Genomic DNA, 21,400 nt, shown 5'->3' with positions numbered 1-21,400 from the left:
TTTCATGTGAGGAAGCTTTCCAGCTAGCTAACGAAACGTCGGTGGTTCTACTCAGGTACCTGTTCGTGCCGGAAATAATGCACGGAAGGGCACCTGAGGTCTTCCTTCACCAGTAAAGCTGGAACGTCGCGATATGACCTATACTGTGTCGATGTGACGTAAAACCCAAAACAAACAAACAAATCTTCCTTACATAAAGGAGCTTCACTGAGGTCAAAATGCATAAAGTACATAAAATTTGAAATTTTTACATAGATCATCAAGTGAAGCATTTCAAAGGATAACTTAGAAATTCAGAACTATATTGAAAACCGGTAATTGGTACAATTTGAAGCCCGAAATAGGAGAAAAGCATTTCATTTTAGGTCGTATAATAAAAAATATTATCCTGGAAAAAAAACTGCGAGGGAATGATCTACACACAAGTTAATGGTTTAAGCTTACATTAAACTGTACATAATCTGTGTAGACCCTTTAAAAAATCAGTCATTAATTGCTCATAATATGTAAAATATTAATTAAATCTTGAAACTCTTTACTTTTCCTTACATCTTAGTACATTTTTCTCAAGTTTGATTTTATTGAAATATTTTGACTCATCTGAACGCATGTAGCACGAAAGTCTAATGGAATTCCATAAAAATTGAATTTTGACCTGACCAACGATGAAATGTTAAACAAACAGTAAAAATAAGGTTTATCGTACTTATGTATAAGTTAATCGCACTTGAAATTGGAATCAAATTCAAGGACAGGTAACACTAAAACGAGGTCGGTGTCGGCTCGGGATCGTTTTCTGACTTGTTCACGTATTCCTATGCCATATATACTGCCACAAATGACGCGCGTGTGACACTAACTAACTAAGCTAATAAGTAATAGTTATTTTCTCCACAAATGGCAATAAAACACTAACAATCATTTTGATTATTTGGTATAAATGTCAACAATAATTGTCACAATTAACCAACTAGTTAACAAGCTATAATAGACCCAGCAAACAAAAGACGTTGTACCAACGTTGTACTGACGTTAGACCCTGACGTTGGATAAACGTTGGCAGAAGGTTGGATTTGAAAGTTTTTTAGACGTCAGAATCCGACGTCTATACAACGTCATAAAATGACGCTTATCCAACCTTATCTGACCATAATCCAACCTTTTCTGACCATTATCTGACCATAATCCAACCTTTTCTGACCATTATCTGACCATAATCCAACCTTATCTGACCATGATTTAACCTCATTTCAAACTTTTTGGAATATGATTTTTTCATTTTAAGCTCATTAGTAGGGTAAACAAATAAGCATTCTTATAATTTTAACAATTTATTTGCAATACGAATCACATGTACAAAACAATAAATGTGGTACTATAACAAATGTAACATTAACATAATGTATTTTTGAACTATTAAACTTGACAGTATGTACGTAAATAACGCTTCATGTATTAAATAATCATGTTTTTAGATATACAAAATTCTTCATAAACATTAACACTGACATTTTTTAATGGTTAACATTCATGCATGTTTTTCTTTTATCACCAAGGCTTATTTCCGACTGAACCGATCACCCTGAGGTTGGGATTTTCAATCATCTATCCAACTCACTGATTGTATATTTTTCTTTGTACTTTTTGGTTCTGAATGTTAAATGGAACAATATTGTGAATAATTTGATATTACTACAAATCAATGTTTCATATATCTCAATTAGCATTTCTTCTTCACCTCCACTATGGCGATCTGGGGCATACTTTTAAAGTTTAAGCATATCATAATCTGAACCTTTACCGTCTCCAACCTGAGATATCATCATTCACACTATCTGAAATTTAAAAATAAATCAAATAATCACTTACAATTGCAAGAAATTAATCACTTTTTACATATTACAATAAATGAAATTCTGACAAAACTCTCCAACTACTTTAACAAAGAGGCTTATTTTTTTATTTACTTTAGTTTTAACCATGTAGGTTTTCGTGTACCTAATATATCCATTGATTTTTGAAAAAAAAAATGGCTTCGTGATCAATGTAATATTTTTAATATACTGTCACAAAATCTTGTGTTTTTTGTGGGCATCTTCTTTCTTTTCCTCTTAATAATTTTATCTTCCTTCCTCTGAACTTTCGACAGTTGTTGAATTTTATCATAATTTTCACAATCTCTGATATTCACTGAAAGACAAAACAATATTACGATTATCAAAAGCACGTTTACGAAAAAAAAAACCTGAATAAAATCTTCACATTTAATTTTATTAAAGTATGACCTGAAAATTTAAAGTAAAAATTACGATTTTTGCCTGCGCAAAATTTAATATGAAACTGATATTTTTTATATTTATTATAATTTATATAAATGCTACAACATCAAAGAAATTCACATGTTACTGTCATTTTTATAGATATAATATCTCTGCCCAGCATGATCCGATCTGCTAAGAGTATAAAGGACAGACTGGCTGAAGGGTACAAATGTTTTATGATAATGAGCATATAACTTGTTTCACTATATTTGATAAGCAGGCTAATTAACAAAACTATTATTTTTATTGATTTATAACCTTGATAATGTGTTTACTGACTGATAATATGTTGTCTTATTACATTAATGAAAAGATAAGTAGTCGAAAACAAGTGGTTTCAGATATATCTTACTAAGTTGTATCATTTGTATCATTTACATGGATAAAATGCCATGAAATCATAATCATAATATAAGAAACACTATTAAAGTATGCTCATGGGTAAAATACTTCAATTTAACAACCTGTAGTTACACAACTACAACAGACATCAAATCAAACTGTGCGTGAGACCCTACAGTTATCTGATACATGTGTAAATGACTGCCCCTCATAAAAAAAATCATGTTGATAAAAAATAAGAAGGAAAAATTTATATATGCCCAGCCTTTGAATAATAAGAGTCTAAACGTACTGCATTAAACCTTTTATTGATTTCAATTGCTAGTATATTTACCATTACCATTGATTATGCAAAAAAAATTTAGCAATGGCGATTTAGTGTGGGAAAAATGATCCGATAACACAAATTGTTCTAAAGCAAATAATAAAGTGGTCTAACGAGGAAACGAAAAATATTTATCTCGCGAAATCATGTGAATTTAAGTTTTACCAGTCAAACTTTACAATGATCAATTAACCGTCGAATCCATGCAAACATGCGGTAAATAAGCATTAAAAACAATGTATAAAGTTTGCCTACCTTTTTCTATTTGTTTGGAATATACAACTTTTGTCTGTCCAACCCGTCGTTTTTGTCCGCCAATACAATTGAATTTCAAATCCGATAAGACTCCAATTCGAATTTACTAGATTATTTACCACTATTAAAAATGAAGCCCACAAAAATAATTACAACTTTCATTGTTAATTATTTAACAATCTTCTTTTACTAATTCGAGGAGATAAGTTATTATTTAAAAAGAAAAATAGAGCAAATATATATTATACTGATCTGCGGCTATCCGTTTACCGAGCGCCACCTATCGAATATCGTACGGTAGCCACCCACGTGACACTGTTGTTGTTTTGATTAGGCAAATAAATTTATAATTTTCCCTTTCTAAAGAAACTTAAAATTCTCACTGTTTATGCTTATATTTATATATATTGGTTTTATAAATTAAATTTACCAATTGTCAGATTACCGACCAAAATCCGACGTCGGGTCGACGTCAAAATGAAACGATTGTTAGACGTCGGGGTTTCAACGTTGGTTTGACGTTGTGTGAAGGTCGCCGACGTCGCGACCAATTTTCAACGTTGATCCAACGTTGTGTCAACGTCGGGTGTTTGCTGGGGAGGCCAGTAATAATAACATGTAGTTATTCATAAAATTATCATAGTATATCATTTATAGTTCATAAAGTAATATTATGTAGTTATTTATAAATGGAATATTTTATTTTATTATAATGATCCGGGAAGTAACCCTACGGAAGAGCATTAGTGCCAGGTGTATGTTTTTTATTAACTCGAAATTTCGAGTTACTAACTCGAAATTTCGACTTACTAACTCGAAATTTCGAGTTACTTATCTCGAAATTTCGAGTTACTAAGTCGAAATTTCGAGTTAGTAACATACACCTGGCACTAATGCCGTATAACCCAGATGGTACACTGGCTGTGACAATGCTAATGTAGGAATATCCATGAACGGCTCAATCAAACTGACCCTACAACATTTACAAGCTTTCTTTAGGAATTCTATTATTTTGTGTAGTACACTGCCTAGATCATAGATATTTCGTTTGTACTTCTACAAAAATACACGAATCAGGCTCGTTGGTCAAACATTGACTTGGCCACATACCGGGCAACACTTAATTCATTATAGGCTAATATTTATGAAAAATGTAAGTCTTCTTGTGTGAAACTACAGTTCTCATAGCTAAACTGTCTGACATGTAGCTTTTCTTAGCTGACCTACAAATTTTATTATAATTACACACGTGCATGTATGTCCCAATTATTTGCACAGTGCATGTTGCACAGTGCATGTTGTCAGTTAACAAACATGTCTCAAAAATGTATGCCAGGAAGCATAACATTGTGGCTCTTTATACATGTATGTGCTATGTAAATCTTGTCCCTAGGACAAAAATGTGCAAGACCACCGGCTTATATAGTATAGGAAAATAGATTTATACATATTCTTGTCTCTCTTTGCTTAGTCTACGTATTTTATTTTGTCAAGAGCATATGATAAAAGTCTTAGGTATATCGGTTAGGCCTATAAACTAGAAGTTTAACATTATATTTTAATACCTCAGAACATATAAGTAATAGAAAGAGCACCGAAAAACGAGGCTATCTGATTTGTACGAGGGGGCGTAGCCCCCGAGTATTAATCAGATTGCCGAGTGTTTTGGTGTTCTTTCTCTTTTGTATCATAGTCAAACATAAAAACACATTCCCTGTTGTCACAATATGAAACCCCGGCAAAAATGGACCAATGAACGAACATCTGAATATGATATTTCTGTCGCTTACCCTTTCTCTGCCGTCACAATATGTAAACCCCAGCAAAAATGAGCCAATCAATGGGCATGCTCTGGAGTGCGGGTAACTAATACCCGCATTCCAGTTAACGCACTGTGCATGTATATGTAAACGATTTAACCCTGACACATTTTCAACAGAAAGGTCTCCAAACTATGATACAAATTGTATATAAATGTCTCCCATTCTAGTCGGGATCAGTTATCTATGGAAGCTTGAATTGACCCCCCGAGATGCCGTGGTCCGTGATAATTTGTATGTGGTCATGTTGACATATATTAGTGCGACATGGCGTGTTTTACCATGGTTTGAATGGGGAAAAATATAATCTTGACAACACCTGTATCAGAGCATGTCGACTTTACTTTTGTCTATTATAAAAGAGGATGGGAACCTAATTATTATTCGGAAACTAAATCCCGCCCATCGAGTAATGATTGACGTACTGCATAACTATATCGTTGATTTCATTATCAAAGCCGTACGTTATTAAGAAAACAATTTTGGCTTTAAAGTATATCAGTCTGGTGTTTATTTTCAATCTTTAATACATGTATGTCAATTGAGTTAAGTACAATACGTGCAGAGCATTTCGTTGAATAACCTTTCTGGAAATAAAACAAGTTAAATAACTTACGTGCTCTTTAAATAACCTTTCGGGTTAAATTTTCAATGCACATTTTTGAAGGTTATAAAAACATATAGTTTTATGCATATACTCGCGTTTGAAGTACATTATGTAGTCTCTTATCTATCTGGCTGGCAGTTAAACCAGAAAAATTACTTCATATACATGTATAAATCGTAATACTATAAAAATGATATACATTTGTACATTTACTATTGGATACCACTGAAAGAACATTTTCATTTAACCTCCAAATCTACCGTTTTCGTTTTGTCTATCTATTATATTGATAACTTACAAATAACAGTATATCTGTTAGATATATCAACAAATCTTTATATGATAACAAATTACACAAAATATAGTGCATTATGTACTCAATTGTATGATGGATATATTGCTAGTAACTATACTTCAACAGTAAAATGCAGAGGAACACAATTACAGGGACGTCTGAACAACTTTTAATATTTTGCTGCAAACTTTTCTGTCTATTTGTATGCCACAAATTAACTATTGACGAAGTGATTGGCAGTATCAGGGTCACATATATTTACCTATTTACGGTTGTAAACGTCATATATTTATGTAAGTAAAGTACAAAATGGTTCAAACTGAGGGCCGTCTAATGTAAATGACAGTAAATCAGTTAAGTTACATACAGCTTTGATGAATCAGTATTTTATGATGAAAGACACCATTATAAAGACACCATTATAAACACTTATAAACATCTGTGTTTAAAGGACAATTCAACTTTAATTGATGTCTATAAAAATGTAATGCATTTGGCACTAGCAAACAGTCAAATATTCTTCTTGGCAACAATATTTCTAACAAATTCATTCTTGTTATCATGTATCTATTTTGTTTCGTTTTTTATTTTTCTAACTACATTTGAACCCCTGTCAAAAAACTTTTGGTAACCTTTCAGTTTCATATGCACAATACTAAAAAGTGAAATGTCCTTTAAAAGGTATCCAAACGTTCTTCTTATTATTATTGTTTATACCTATATAAAATATAGAAGGTTGCTTAGCAAACACTTGCTGAAGTTAATTAATTGGTAAAACTCCTAGTTAGATAAACATGCATATATACAAACAATCACATACTCAGATTAAATGAACTTTCAAAGAAACTAGCGAATAGTACTACAAAAACGTTCTTTCAAGAATGAATCATTCGATGTATTTACATTTTGGTTTGGTGGGAGGGATTTAGTTTCCGAATATTAATAATGTCTTTCTGACAGTACCCATGATGTTATGATGTTGTGATATTTTCCAAAAGCAGAGATATTATAAGACTTGTCGAGAGGAAACAGGTTGACATAGCTGTTCGCAATTCTCATCAACTCCATAATGGAGAAGATTATATGTTGAAACAGATGTTGCCAAGACGTCTTTAATATCCCACAAAACAATGATAGAAGGCGTCATGTCGCGTTAAAATGTGTCGACATGCCGACACACGAGTTAACACGGATATGGCTTCTAGGGGGTCAATTCAAGCTTCCATAGTTATCACCTTAAGTGATGATTTAGTGATGATTTTAGTTTGTTTCTGATATACATTTTTGCTCACTGTACATGTTTTATGTATAAACAGTTATTATAAAGTTAGAAGTATTATCTAGATAGAGTTTTTATCTTGTAAACTATAGACATACATTTGGTTAGCCCTAGGCAAGTGACTGGATAAATATTTATTATTAAGTTGCATAGTATATCACGGGGGACTAATTACAAAAAAAAAACACACACACACAGTCATTTGTCACTAGTAATGGAAGTGACACAGGTGCTGGAATGTGCAATATTCAATTCATTATATCTAATTTGTATTATTTTTTACTCAATTATTCTCATCAAGTTGAAAATTATTTCAGAGAATTACAGAAAAAGATAAATATATTAATGAAGTAACACTTGTAAAACTCTATGGTCTCTTGTTCGATTCCATTTTGAAAGATATTGTCACATAAACATTTTTGATAACACATAATATATTTAATTACATGTATCTTAAAACTTCTTAAGGTTTCATGATGATTTTGTTCTATTTCCTTTTAACTATTTTAGTTTTTCTACTCTGTCAGTTCGTTTTTCTACTCTGTCAGTTCGTTGGAAACAAAATACAAATGATTTCCTGCGTTAGTTTATTATTCCTCTTTCTGTAAAGTAAAATGATTCGCCATATGACCTTGACAAAGCTGACCCTCGCACCCCCCCCCCCCCCAAAAAAAAAAACAAAAAAAAACAACAAAAAAAACAAAAAAAAAACAAAGCAACATAAAAGAAAAAAAAACGTTAAAAACAAAACGCCAAGAAAGCGTTGCTGCAGTATCAGTCATGTCCTATAGTCAGAAGGTGTCCGGATGGCGTCAATAAATCCAACATCATTCCTTCTCAAATAATTCATGCATATACTGTTAATTCCGCGCCAATTAGAACTAAACAAACAAATACGTTTTCCGAACCTCTAGATTTGTAAATGTTACTAATATTTTCCAGTAACCTCAATGTATAATAAAGAACCCACCCGTCCTATTGTGTTAATTACTTACAGCTTGACAACTCGGATGTTTTAAGGAAATTTACAGGTTATTGTACGAAAGGCCGATGGGGACATTTCAACCTCATGAATTCCCGATTTCATTTTCGTGAATTCACAATTCAACATCGTGACCTCACGTTTTCAAGATATGGAATTAATGATTTGAACTTTATGAATTCACAAGTTCAACTTCATGAATTCACGATCACACTATTTGAACTTCACGATTTCAGTTTTGTGAGTTCACGATTTCAACTTCATAAGTTCTAGACTTCAACGTCACGAATTCACGATTTCAACTTTATGAATTCAACTTTATAAATTCATGTTTTGAACCTCACGATTTCAACTTCACTAATTCACGATTTCAACTTCACGAATTCACGATTTCAGCTTCATTAATTCAACTTCAATAATTCATGTTTTGAACTTTATGATTTCAACTTCAAAAATTCGTGAAATTGAAATTTTTGAATTCATGAAGTTGAAAACTTGAATTCATGAATTCTGTATGTTGAAATCGTAATTTCGTAAAGTTGAAAATATGAACCCGATAAATGTACCCACCGGTATTTCGACGTCTGCTAGTTGAGAGGTGTTTCTTCAGAGCGGAATTCTACAGAAGAACGCTCAGCAAAAGTTACACTATAACTTTCCATAATTTTAATTTATAAGACCGTTAAAACATTTAGAAATTTTATTAAATCTTCGTTTTTTATTCTCCCGCCTTTTTCTTGTAGTCTGTTACGAAGTTATCGTCTGCTAAAAAATAGAAAAATATCGTCCGCTGAAAAAGTACTTTAATAAATACAGACGTAAATTATAATAATTGCACATTATCGGTATTTAGGCCAGACACTCACATTGATATTTCCATAGACTTACATTATAAGAAATGGTCCCTAATCCTACCTTAAAATTGAGTTTTCATGCTAATGAGGTGATTTTTCTAGCAGAATGAAATGCCTGACACATAAAAATGTTCCTGTTATATAGGGGTAGCCAACCAATTTTTTTGCAAAATGACTTCTCAGAGGATTACCCCCCATTTCATTGAATCACAGGACTGACATACACTTTTTATAAATGCAAATATCCAAGTCAAAATTATCACAGAGACTCATGAAATATTTCATTTTCTTCAGAAAACAATGTAGTGTGACATTTTTTAAATTAGTTTTTATACTTAAAAATACCCCACTTTCATCCAATCACCTCATGTATAAAATGAGTCATACGGTTTTCCCTGCACTTTTTGTCAGCCCATCGCTGGCCATGTTACAATGTGAAATCCTGACCTATAATCGGTGAAAAATTATTCGGCGGTCATATAATATGTGAACAGCTAATACAAAACATGCGAGATAACATAAATGACATATATACAATATTCCCACGAGAAAAGTTATTACAGAGTGTGTTTGATTCTTTTATTTCTCTCCCGAACAAGCACAAAGTAATTCTATGAATTAAGAAATAAGACAAATTAATATTCGCTATTAAAGCCATTTGTGATCCTTTTTTTTTCGACAAATAGTTCTAAAAGAAAAAAAAACAGTCGCTTTTGTTTAACTATTTCGTTTCATTTTTTCAACAATTTCTTATGGAGATAAAAAAGATATAAACAGTTTTGCTTGTTTAAAAACTCTAAAACAAAAGATAAAAATGGAAACAAAAGTCACAAGAATTGATCTAAAACAATCACTTTTAAAATTCAGTGTTTTTTTTCACAGATATTAATTCAAGTTATTGTTTATTATCATTAACTCAAAGAATATATAAAAAAATGCTAGCATATAAAGCATAACATAGAATTATTGACTTGTCATGATCTTCAAAGGCAAAATGTCTTATTATTATATAAATAGTCTGAGGTTATTATAAACAAGGTGTAAATGTGTGATGAAACTATTTTATTGCCACTTCAGACTTTCATTGAAGCAGGAGAATTAGACGCCAGTGAAGAAGATGACGTCAGACGTTGGACGGCTACTCGAACGCTGCCCCAAACAAGTTATTCAATTATATAGTCGTAATATTAGCGGTGTAACTTTTAACCATTTTAGTGAAGTAAATGTTATCTGGATCTAGAAATATACCATAAAAATTAGATTGCATTTATTGTTTACGATGCAAAATAAACATTGTTTCGTTTTAGCCTATCCTTGTATGGTACAGTATACAAAACATGTAATCTAGAATCTACAATTATTTTCTTTATCATAAATGTATGTACAGTATATTATATGATGAATAGAAGCAAAACATCATAAGTATTAAAACAAGAGCTGAAGGAAAATACAACATCAAGCAAGTATATCGCAGGGAACAATAACGCACATAAGCAGTTGTACCGAAACGGATAAGATTTTCTGTTAACACATTCAGTACAGTGATTTCGACGCATATACTACGCACATTGCGAATGGAAAAGATGCACCGTGTATACTCAGAATTCTTAGAGAAATTATGGCATGGCGGAGGAAAACTTTAGTTCTGTTTACATTTATATGTCTTATTGGTTTTTTGTTCATTCAGGGATATGTGAACTTCACAGTGAAATTACCAACCCATGGTAAGTAATTTAGTTTAATATGTATACTATTTTCGACGCGTTTTATTATAACGAATTTGCATTATTTCAACTTGAACATTTATTGTTGAAAATGTCAGTTTCGGCGAAAGCTTTTAATGAACCGCATTTCGTTTGTCTGCCTGTTACACTTGTTTTTATTTTACTTTGTTTTTGCTCTTCATGTAGACTATATATGCCAGGCTCCGAGATTAAATTAACTTAATTAATAGGCTAAATCATTAAATGTATTTTAAAGTAGTTTCGCAATTTTCTAAAGTTTCACTTGGGAAATGTGTTTTACATGTGGGGAAGAAACTACTTTGAAATAAACTCATTATGTCAAAACAAAAATAGCATGCTTAAGAATAGAGGTTTTAATTGAAACATATTTACGGGATGAAATTATTTTGAAAGGGGGAATTCTAAACAAAAATTTGAAGCAACAAAGCAAAGAAAACAACAAACAAACAAAACAGAAAAGTATTAGCACTAGAAAAAAACATGTATACATGAGTAATAGATAAATTGGGTCAACGTTCTGTTATCTTGATTTCGTGAATGATATGAAAACCGTAAATACACGTGCATGGCATTCTTGGCAGAACCTTTCATAATTTTACAATTTATGCCAGATACTTCGTCTGTGCGTATAAGTTTATTATAAGTTTATTAGAAAGTAAACAATACGACACATTGGGCGTAAATTATGAAACTATTGCATCAGTGTTGGGAAAAACAATGTTTTACTTGTTTAAATAGTTTGTCCACTCGAAACAGTCAAGTACAGGGTCCTCAAAGTTAATTAGGGCGATTAGTTACTTCAGGAAAATGCTGAATTATGTCTGATACTAAATAAGTAAGTCATTGTTATAAATAGTAAGTTATTGTTATCAGCAACTCGCCGTCATCTTAACGACCCTACAATTAATGACAAACGTCACAAAACGTGCACGAGATAGACTGCTTGTTTTTGTATAATCGACGTATTGTTTAAGGCCAATGAAATACACGAACTTTGTGTTGTATATTTTGTTTTTGCCCATGTTAAGTAATTTTATCCACGACCTTAACCGAATATGTACATGTATATTGAGTCGAAAAGTTTGAAGTTTATTATTTACATGTAAACATGTATAGATAACGAGTTTATATATGTACGTATACATGCACGTTTATTGAAATAAGACAATAATAAATTGAAGATTTTTATATGAATATTTCACAGTGTGCTATGTAAAATTAAAACTTTTTGTCAATTTACTTTACGGACCCATATATTGTCTAATCTTCATCAAAATGCATACTTCAGAATCCGGAATCGATCATTTTATAATTAAGTAACATAAGCAATGATTGACATTTTATTACTTTTGTTTGTCTGGCCGTATGGAATTATCATAGAGAAATGTGAACACTCTTGAGGCCTAATCATATTATGCAGAGTTGATTGGGTTAATACGGAAGCATAAATACACCACCAATTACATAAGACAATTATTATACATGAATACACAAAGAAAGGTATGGTAAAGAATTTCACGAAACTAGATGTATATCATTATCTTTTATAGTTTCCACATTTGTGTTTTAAGCGACACAAATGTCTATCATCAGGAAGTTAAACTATAATTATACGCTAAAATTACCACTCACTTTATTTTTTCCCGAAACTTACGAAACAACATACACATCTTAACAAAATTAAAGTGTTACATACAACAGTATTTCTGGTTATGATAATTAACAATAACATTAAGCTGAAATCCCCAATTATTAATGGGAAAATTTTCATAATTTTGCCAAATTATTCATAGTTAATGGTGGCATTTATATGCATCCGTAGTTTATTGGATGGACAGGAAATTAGGTTATTTCCAGGAAATAAATGTAGTCTGACAATTAACCGGCAGGAGTAATGTAAACGGAATTGATTTAAATCAGCATAAAGTCTATATTTATTTTCCACGTCCATATTCTTACAAATGAATGTCAATTAATACTTACTTTGCAAAACATATAGGAATCATTTGGTTCTCATACGTAAAAGTACTTATACTACTTGAAAGTACTAGAAAATCATCTTGACGGACATTTCCGGCTACTTATACACAGTTGAGATACTTCATTATTTCAGACAATAGACTTTTGATACTTCTCTGGTCGTGTGATGTAAATTTTCCCCTTTACTTTTTCCTTAATACAGTTATCCCGTTATAAAGATTTTTTGACAGGTTATATGGCCCTATATAAACGGTTGTTTACATATATAACCCGAGCCACCATATAACCTGTCAGGAATCTTTATATACAGCGAACTTACTATTTAGAGAAATGACTTCTTTATAAATTGACAGCAGTCGTGTTTATAAGTACACATAGAATTGTCCTATATACATGGTCATGTATAAACGGTTGTTTGTATATATATTGCAAACAACCGTTTATAATACGTAAATATAAACTATATAAACATCACGATTATCCAATGATAAGCGACGTTACAAACGTGCAGTATTATATTAAAAAAAAAAAAACAAAAACTTAGATACTAAAATTGAATAAATCATACGTTTGTTTTTGTATATATTTTTTTTTTGCGCTGCGTTTCATAAACTAATCAAACGTTTTTAAAAAAATCATTATCATATCTACTTTTGAAATCATTATGAAATGAAATAAGATGAATACTAATAACGTTATTAAAAATATGAATAAACAACCGATTGAACTAATGAAAAAAGAAAAGAAATGTTAATAATGTAACGTTTTGGCTACATGCTAATTACATAATATTCAGTATTTTAATGAATTTTGTCACAAAAAGTTTATTTATTACATTTTAATGCAGTTCAGCACTCTTAAATTGTGAAGGGTTTTATGACATTTTTAGTGTGACATCTTTTGTATTTTTGTAACACCTCGGGTTGTTAATGTCCATTACGTTGTGTAATGGTCGTCTACTGAATAACACTTTCATATATACATGAATATATATGTGGTATCATTTTACATACTTCTCTATATTTATGATGTTTCAGTTAATGAACCCAACAAGAAAATATGTTTAAAATTAATTATAGCCTTCCTGTTAGATCATGAACGATGTACCACCTGGTAACATTAAGGTTATTATTTAAGGTACAACACCTATCAGATAGTCTGCTTCATTTCGGTGCACTTTGATGACACTTAAGTTTAGTATTAACTTAATTTATATCTGAAACAACTAGACATTTGTTGTTGTTGTTGTTGCAAGTAATGCTGACGTTAAACACAAACTGTCCAGTTTTCCTTTTTTTTACTTATTTATTTATTTATTCATCATCATCATCATCATCATTAATTATTATTATTATTATTATTATTATTATCATTATTATTATTATTATTTATTTATTTATTTTAGACGATCATTATCATTTTAAGGGATATCAAGATTAAAGCTGGTCAGCCTACAATACAGAACACGGTTAAACAGGCTCGCTTAGTTCTATGCTGGCGACAAAGTCTGATCATTTTCAGTTCTAGCAGAGACATTTGCAAGCGTATATTCAATTTTCTACTTTATATCTTTTAACGATTGATAAATTTCACTTTATAAAAATTACATTGTTGCTGTAATTTCAATTTAATTAGGTATGACAAGATACTCAAAGTGACTACTTATTGTGAATTATTTAAATATCATTTTAATGATTAAACCTATGTAGGGTAGGTATGTACACTTAACGTCTAAACGTGCACCGTCTAAATTGAATGTACTTGGTGAATCCTTTTAAAACGGCATGCCTCTAGATGAGATGAAGTATTTCAGGAACCTACCTACTCTACCCAAACACGCATGGGTCGCGAGAGGGGGAAACAAAAATCATTTTAAGGCTTGCCTCAATCAACAATATTTTATTTTCATGATATACAATCTGGAGCCGTGCTTCTTTATAATCAATACCATCGCAAAAGATGCTTTCGATATAAAAGGCGTGTCTTGATGATAATTCTGAAAACAATTTCATAAAATATATTGCAGGACGTCCGACTCTATAGTATTCCCGTATGAAGAATGATAACCACTGTATGATCATGAAAATAATGATGTACATAATGATTACGTATATGATAATGATTTAGATGTTGAATTTACATCGATTGAGATAAAAAATGCAATATTTTCGCAAAACAATTCTAAATGCCCAGGTACTGACCATCTGATTGCAGAAGTATTTAAAAATTCAATTGATATAATTTGTCCATTTCTCACACGATTTTATAATAAAATATTTAATGATGGCGTATTTCCTGAATGCTGGGGAGAAGGTATTATAGTACCAATTTTTAAAGGTGGGGCTCATGAAGCAAAAAACTTTCGCGGAATTACCCTAAATAATATTTTGTCCAAAATATACTCAAAATTATTAGTTGATAGACTTATTAAATGGGCTGATAAACATGAAAAATTTATTGATAATCAATATGGTTTTCAAAGGAATAAGTCAACTATTGACTGTATTTTTGTTCTACATGCTATAATAACAAAGACTTTGTCGAATAAGAAGAAACTCTATGTAGCATTTCTAGATTGGGAGAAAATGTTTGACCGTATTGATAGGGTTTTATTATGGAGAAAGTTACTGAATGAAAATATAAGTACAAAATTTGTTACTGCAATCAAGTCAATGTATGGTATTGTTAAATCTTTTGTAAAATATAAAAACATGCATTCTGATCTAATTAATTCTAAGATTGGAGTGAAACAGGGAGATCCAGCAAGTAGCATATTGTGTTTATTTTTTCTCAATGATATATTAAATAATATAAATAGGAACATTCCTGGTATTGTTAACATTGATGATATACAGGTATTTTTGTTGTTATTTGCAGACGACGCTGTAGTTTTCACACATGATCCAAATTCATTACAATCTATCTTGAATGATATAGAACATTATTGCAATATGTGGAATCTGAAATTAAATGTGTCTAAAACAAAAGTAATGATTTTTGAAAATGGTAGACATACATCTTATGATTTCTTTTTGTATAACACTAGAATTGAAATTGTAGAATCTTTTAAATATTTAGGTGTGTATCTTTTTAAAAATGGAAACTGGAACAGAACTCAAAAATATATTGCGCAACATGCGTCATATTCACTACATAATTTATTTATTGTATGTAACCAGTTGGAACTTCCAGTTTCCCAAATGATAAGTTTATTTGATAGTATTGTTTTACCAACATTAAATTATGCTGCAGAAGTGTGGGGGCATCATGCTGGTCCGAACATAGAAATTATACATACAAAGTTTTGTAGAAGATTGTTATGTGTGAAACAATCAACCAATGTAGATGTGTTATATGGTGAACTTGGTCGTACACCAATGTCCATTCATAGAAAACTAATATTGATCAAATACTGGTTAAAACTTCTTAAACTTAACGAAAGAACTATATTGTATAAAATTTTTATTATGTTAAAAACAGATGCCGACAATGGTGTAACTTATAGTGGTAAAAACTGGGCATATACTGTTAAGACTATTTTAGAGCAGACTGGCTTGTTTTATATGTGGGAAAATCAGTTTACTATAGATATCGATTTTAGTATTATTAAACAACGAATTTTAGACATATTCTATCAAAGTTGGTATTCCTCAATTAATAACTCGTCTAGATTAGATACATATTGTTTATTTAAACATTCATTCGAATTTGAAAACTATTTGGATTTTATCGTTGAACCGAAATTTAGGGTAGCTTTATCCAAATTTCGTTCATCTTCTCATAATTTGGCTATTGAACGTGGACGGCATAGAAATATACAAAGAAATGAAAGATTGTGTTGTAATTGTAATGCCGGTCTTATAGAAAATGAGTATCATTTTGTATTAATATGTTCTAAATTCCAGGACTTAAGATCAAAATATTTAAAGAGATATTATTATACGTGGCCAACTAAACAGAAATTTGTTAATCTCATATGTGCAAAATCAAAAGAAATAATTAATAATTTAGCAAAATATATATACTATGCAAACTTGCGAAATAACTAGTCATCTTTAATGCAGATACATATATTATATTATTGTGCTCCTCTGTAAACCATGTCTTTGTATAAAAAAATTGTATTGCTATGGAACATGTTGTTTTAATGCAATAAAATATTTGTAGTTGTAGTAGTTGTAGATAACCGAGTTGTGTTGTGAATATCTATAAAAGATTGAACTATTGTGAACTATTTGAGCATAAATTGTGCACCAGTATAGATTCTGACATATAGTAAAATATCAAAGTGTCCCTGTACAAATGTCAAACGCTGTGAAAACATTATATCAACCGATTATATACATTAGCTGCTCTCTTAAATTTACACCCAACTTAATATTGCCACATACATTGTAATTGAAAAAAATAACAAGGGAATATTACAATACACTTTTATCTATGCTTTAGATATTAGATCTACATCATATAAAAAGTTCATAAATTTATATGAACATACATGCACAAAAATTCATTGTTGAACACCAGTGATATAATACACGAAAATATAAAGATAAAACACTTGTTATCAACTCAGTTTAAACTGAAATAAAAATAGTAAAATATAAACAAAAGAAAAAAAAAGAAAAAAAATCATAACAAACAAACAAACAAAAAACGCAAAAACAAAAAAAATGACACGGAATGAACAATCCCACATATCGTGACAGCATGAAAGCCCAACAGCGGGTGGGCTGTTCTATAATGCCTCCCTAATTGCGGACATACAACGCAATAATAAAGAAAAAATCGGATGATGCATTATTTCACTCACACTTTTAACGGTAATCTTCTGAAAGTTTAAACTTATGAAAGCAATGAAAAAATGAACATCTCTTTTGATGCGTACAACAAATTGTAATTATTTCATGTAAATGTATGACATGACAACTGCATTAGTTGTCGACATGTTATCAGCCCCGGGTGACACACTCCTTTATATGCTTAATAAACTTATATAAAATTATGGCAAGTTCAAACAGCAACTCAAGTGTCGTTCATAAAATGTTATTAATGTATATTATAAATTTACATTTTGGCTTTTTTATGACAATGTGTGTATATTTTGTTCGTACACAATTCATGGGGGTGACCGCATCATTGTACCATGGTTGCTTTTTAAAGCGGAATTTCTACCAGTAAATGAATTTGATAACGAAAACAGAATTTATATAAAATTTGACTGACGTATATACTTTTAAGTAAAATATAGGATATTAATCGATTATTCCAAAATTGTCTTATTATTTTTCATCAATTAACTGCTTGTTATTTTCAAATGTATTTTATCCATTCAACATTTCCTCTTGTTTCGTTTACAAAGACCGTAAGGAATGAAATTTATATGTGTTTTATTTTATTGCAGACCATCGTCTCTCATGGATGCCCAATACGACTTCCGGTACTGTAAGGTTAAGTATCGTTACTTCCGGTGTGGTGCAAGAGGTAAAAAATAATCCACAAAGAGGATCTTATAAAATTATTAAATCCAAACCACAGCAAAACGGAAGTGAATTTGATATCGGGAGAAAAAATTATCAATTGAACGACTCTGTTAATCTCGATGTGTTGAGATCAAACAGTGGGGCAGTATTTCATGTTGATAGACTGACTGACAAAACATCCTTAAGCAACCATCATCATGAACCCATTGATGGAACGGCATACTCTGACGTCACAGCTGCAAACGAGCATGCGCATAGAATTCAAACTCTTAAAGCCACATGTGAGGAAGCGACAATGTATAGACGGCATGAACAGCGCAAGGCTAACCTGAGTGATTTCTACTATTTACGAGAACATAAATTTGCGTACTGTAAAGTACCAAAGTCCGGTAGTACTTTCTGGATGAATGTTTTCATGGTAAGTTTTCAACAGCGATATTTTATATAGCTTAGATACTCGTCACATTTACCAAACGCTGTCCATCTCACCTTTACCTAGATGGCAAATGCAAATTCAGTTTTGATCTTGAAAGAAAATCTTCAATATGTTGCATATAATCAAATAGTTTTTGTATGGAGCGTGACATCATAGTCATGACTTTTAAGAGTACCATTATATAATGCCACAAGCAAACTGCATTTGTTCCAATGATTATAGTTTAGGTGAAGAGATTTAAGATATTGTATGTATAAACAATATTTACTGCAAATCAATATTTTGTAACACGCCAGTATTAAAGTATTGTTACACGTTAACATATTTTCGTAATGTAGAATGGAAAGAGGGCTTGGCTTGGGCATACGAATAGTTAGGATTTCTGATTCGGTCTGAAAACTATTATACCATTTGGTGCTTAGCAGAAAACTAGGATTGGAATTAATTACATGTAATTAAAAATGACTGCACTTTTTAATATAATTAACATATGCATTGATTTTATTGATCGTTAAAAGTACACTTCTCTAATTTTCTTCAGATTCTCAGCAAGGGGGAGAACTTCTCAAAGACTTTAAATCGCATGTCAAGGTCAGAAATACACGAACGCACACGAAACTTCATTGTTGATCCAGGAAGAATTTTGCGCAACGGAATTCGTACAATCATAACTTCGAGAAATCCATTTAGTAGATTATTTTCTGCTTATATTGACAAAGTTTTTGTTCCTTTGTTTTGGAAACATTTTACAGACATGGAAAACGTCATTTTACTACCCCCGTACAATGTAACCAGCACAATAGATGTTTTAAGGTCTTCAAACAGGCCTTTAAGTAGTCGGCTGGCAAAATATAGACTCAGTTTGCGAGAAAAGGGAATGTTGTTTAAGAAAAATATAACCCAAAGAATCGTACCAATATGTGCTAATGGTGCAAGTTTTGAAGACTTTTTGAGGTTCATAATCTCTGAAGTAAATTCTGCTCGAGCTTTAGAGCCTCACTGGGCCCCTATTTCTCACTTGTGTCATCCTTGTAGATTCAACATCTTTAAAGTTATAAAACAAGAATCATTTTCAAGAGATGTTGAGCATACATTAAATAGTGTCGGAGTAAATATTTTACGTTTTAATTGGTTGAAAAAATCATTAAATGAAAATAGGGCAACAAGTTCAGTGCCAGGAATTATTGCTGTGGTGAGAGATAAGTTTAGACAGCGATCTGTTAGAAACTGCATAAATCAAACAGAAATCCTTCGACGTTTATGGAAATCGTTTCAAATTCAGGGATTTATTAGCAAAGAAATTGACTTTCCTAACCAATTAAGACATGTTGATTGGAACAATTACAGCCAAAAAGTTACCGATGTAGTATTAAACTCCATTTTGCAAAAACCGATGACGTCAGCAGAACGGCTAGAGCAACGTGATTTCTATTTGAGAGAGGCGTTTAGGGAAATATCACCTGACGTCATAGCAAAAATTCAGGATATTTATTATCTAGACTTTTTACTTTTTGGTTATCAATTAGATCCGCCAAAATAAACTAAAGATTGTCAAAGTTTCATTGAAATGGTAATCACCATGTCTGTATAATTCATATTGAATTTTATTTTTGGTGCTTACTGCACCGGTTACGCGATGTAACGCTAAGGTACTGTATAAAAACGCTTCAACTTTTGTAATGCCACTACAGCATTATGTTTTAAAGGCACATTATGCCTCAGAAATGAAAAAGAAATGTTTATTTTTTTTTGAAAAAGGAAAATTGAGTTTTATAACGATAAATAACGTAAACGAGCTTGTAAGATGCTTGTTACCTGAAAAAGTAGCGTCAGTTGTAAAATTAATTATCCCAAAAGTAGCAAAATGTAAACAAAATAGTATTTTGTCTGCCATACAAAATCACTATAGCTGATCTAATTGCAGAAAAGCAACAGATGAAAAAGATGTTGAGTTTATTGTTCAATGAGTAACATTTTGGAAACTCTAAAAGTACGCCACAAGTAAAAACCTTTTCAAAAATAGAAAAAAATGTATTTCTGGGCAAAATTGGGGCATTTTAAGCATACTACTACATGCTAACTACCGGTCATATTTTGGTCCACTTATTTCGGACCGTAATTCATTGAGTCTATATATTGTTGATGGAAGGAGATTATTATCCGGGTATCTAGCAAAATGACTACAACCTTTATAAAATTCCCTCACTATTAACGTAAGGGTTAGCAGTATTAACTTATCAAGTATTAAATTGTTTAAGACTACTGTTTATTTGTATTGTTTGTTTATGTATCTAAACAACTTAATTTATTTATTTCCAATTCTTTTTCCGTTTTCTTTTCTTCTTTCTTTTTATAATGAAGAGTGTATAGCCCTTTGAATTGTTTTTGAACGCCATGATGAAAATAAATCTAGTATTTTGTATTTTTGAATTGATTTTAGTTTTACCGAAACGTTTATGATCACATTCAGCATGTGCTCTTTTGTAGACATTTCATGCCCTGAATACAATTTGCACCTTTGGTAGTTTTTGCAGATCGTGATATTGCATGTGAAGGAGTAAGTGTACAGGATAAACACGATTGAATTAATTATTTGTATCTAATTAACATTTGATATTTATTTTCATTGCAAGTTCTCATTTTGTTGCTCAGTAATTAATATAGATATTAAGTGTT

General features: G+C 31.1%; 1 protein-coding gene across 1 annotated transcript; it reads left to right on the top strand.

Annotated features, from left to right (window-relative positions):
- The first annotated feature begins 10,482 nt into the window (after positions 1-10,482).
- LOC132746063 (uncharacterized) lies at positions 10,483-20,625 on the top strand. Its single transcript, XM_060735125.1, has 3 exons — positions 10,483-10,804; positions 18,210-18,706; positions 19,266-20,625. The coding sequence occupies exons 1-3, from the start codon at positions 10,699-10,701 to the stop codon at positions 20,262-20,264; spliced, it is 1,602 nt and encodes a 533-aa protein (XP_060591108.1). The 5' UTR covers positions 10,483-10,698; the 3' UTR covers positions 20,265-20,625.
- The last annotated feature ends 775 nt before the right edge of the window (positions 20,626-21,400 follow it).

This window comes from Ruditapes philippinarum, unplaced genomic scaffold (genome assembly GCF_026571515.1).
Source record: "Ruditapes philippinarum isolate M1 unplaced genomic scaffold, ASM2657151v2 ctg892_1_1_1_1, whole genome shotgun sequence".
Taxonomy (NCBI): Eukaryota; Metazoa; Mollusca; class Bivalvia; order Venerida; family Veneridae; genus Ruditapes; species Ruditapes philippinarum.
This window is presented reverse-complemented; position numbering and strand designations above follow the sequence as displayed.

Bases quoted from the DNA above. Each gene is read 5' to 3' on its own strand.
- LOC132746063 (XM_060735125.1), top strand. From the start codon at position 10,699: ATGGCATGGCGGAGGAAAACTTTAGTTCTGTTTACATTTATATGTCTT. The intron at 10,805-18,209 runs GTAAGTAATTTA...ATTTTATTGCAG, and splicing joins AGTGAAATTACCAACCCATG to ACCATCGTCTCTCATGGATG. The intron at 18,707-19,265 runs GTAAGTTTTCAA...AATTTTCTTCAG, and splicing joins TCTGGATGAATGTTTTCATG to ATTCTCAGCAAGGGGGAGAA.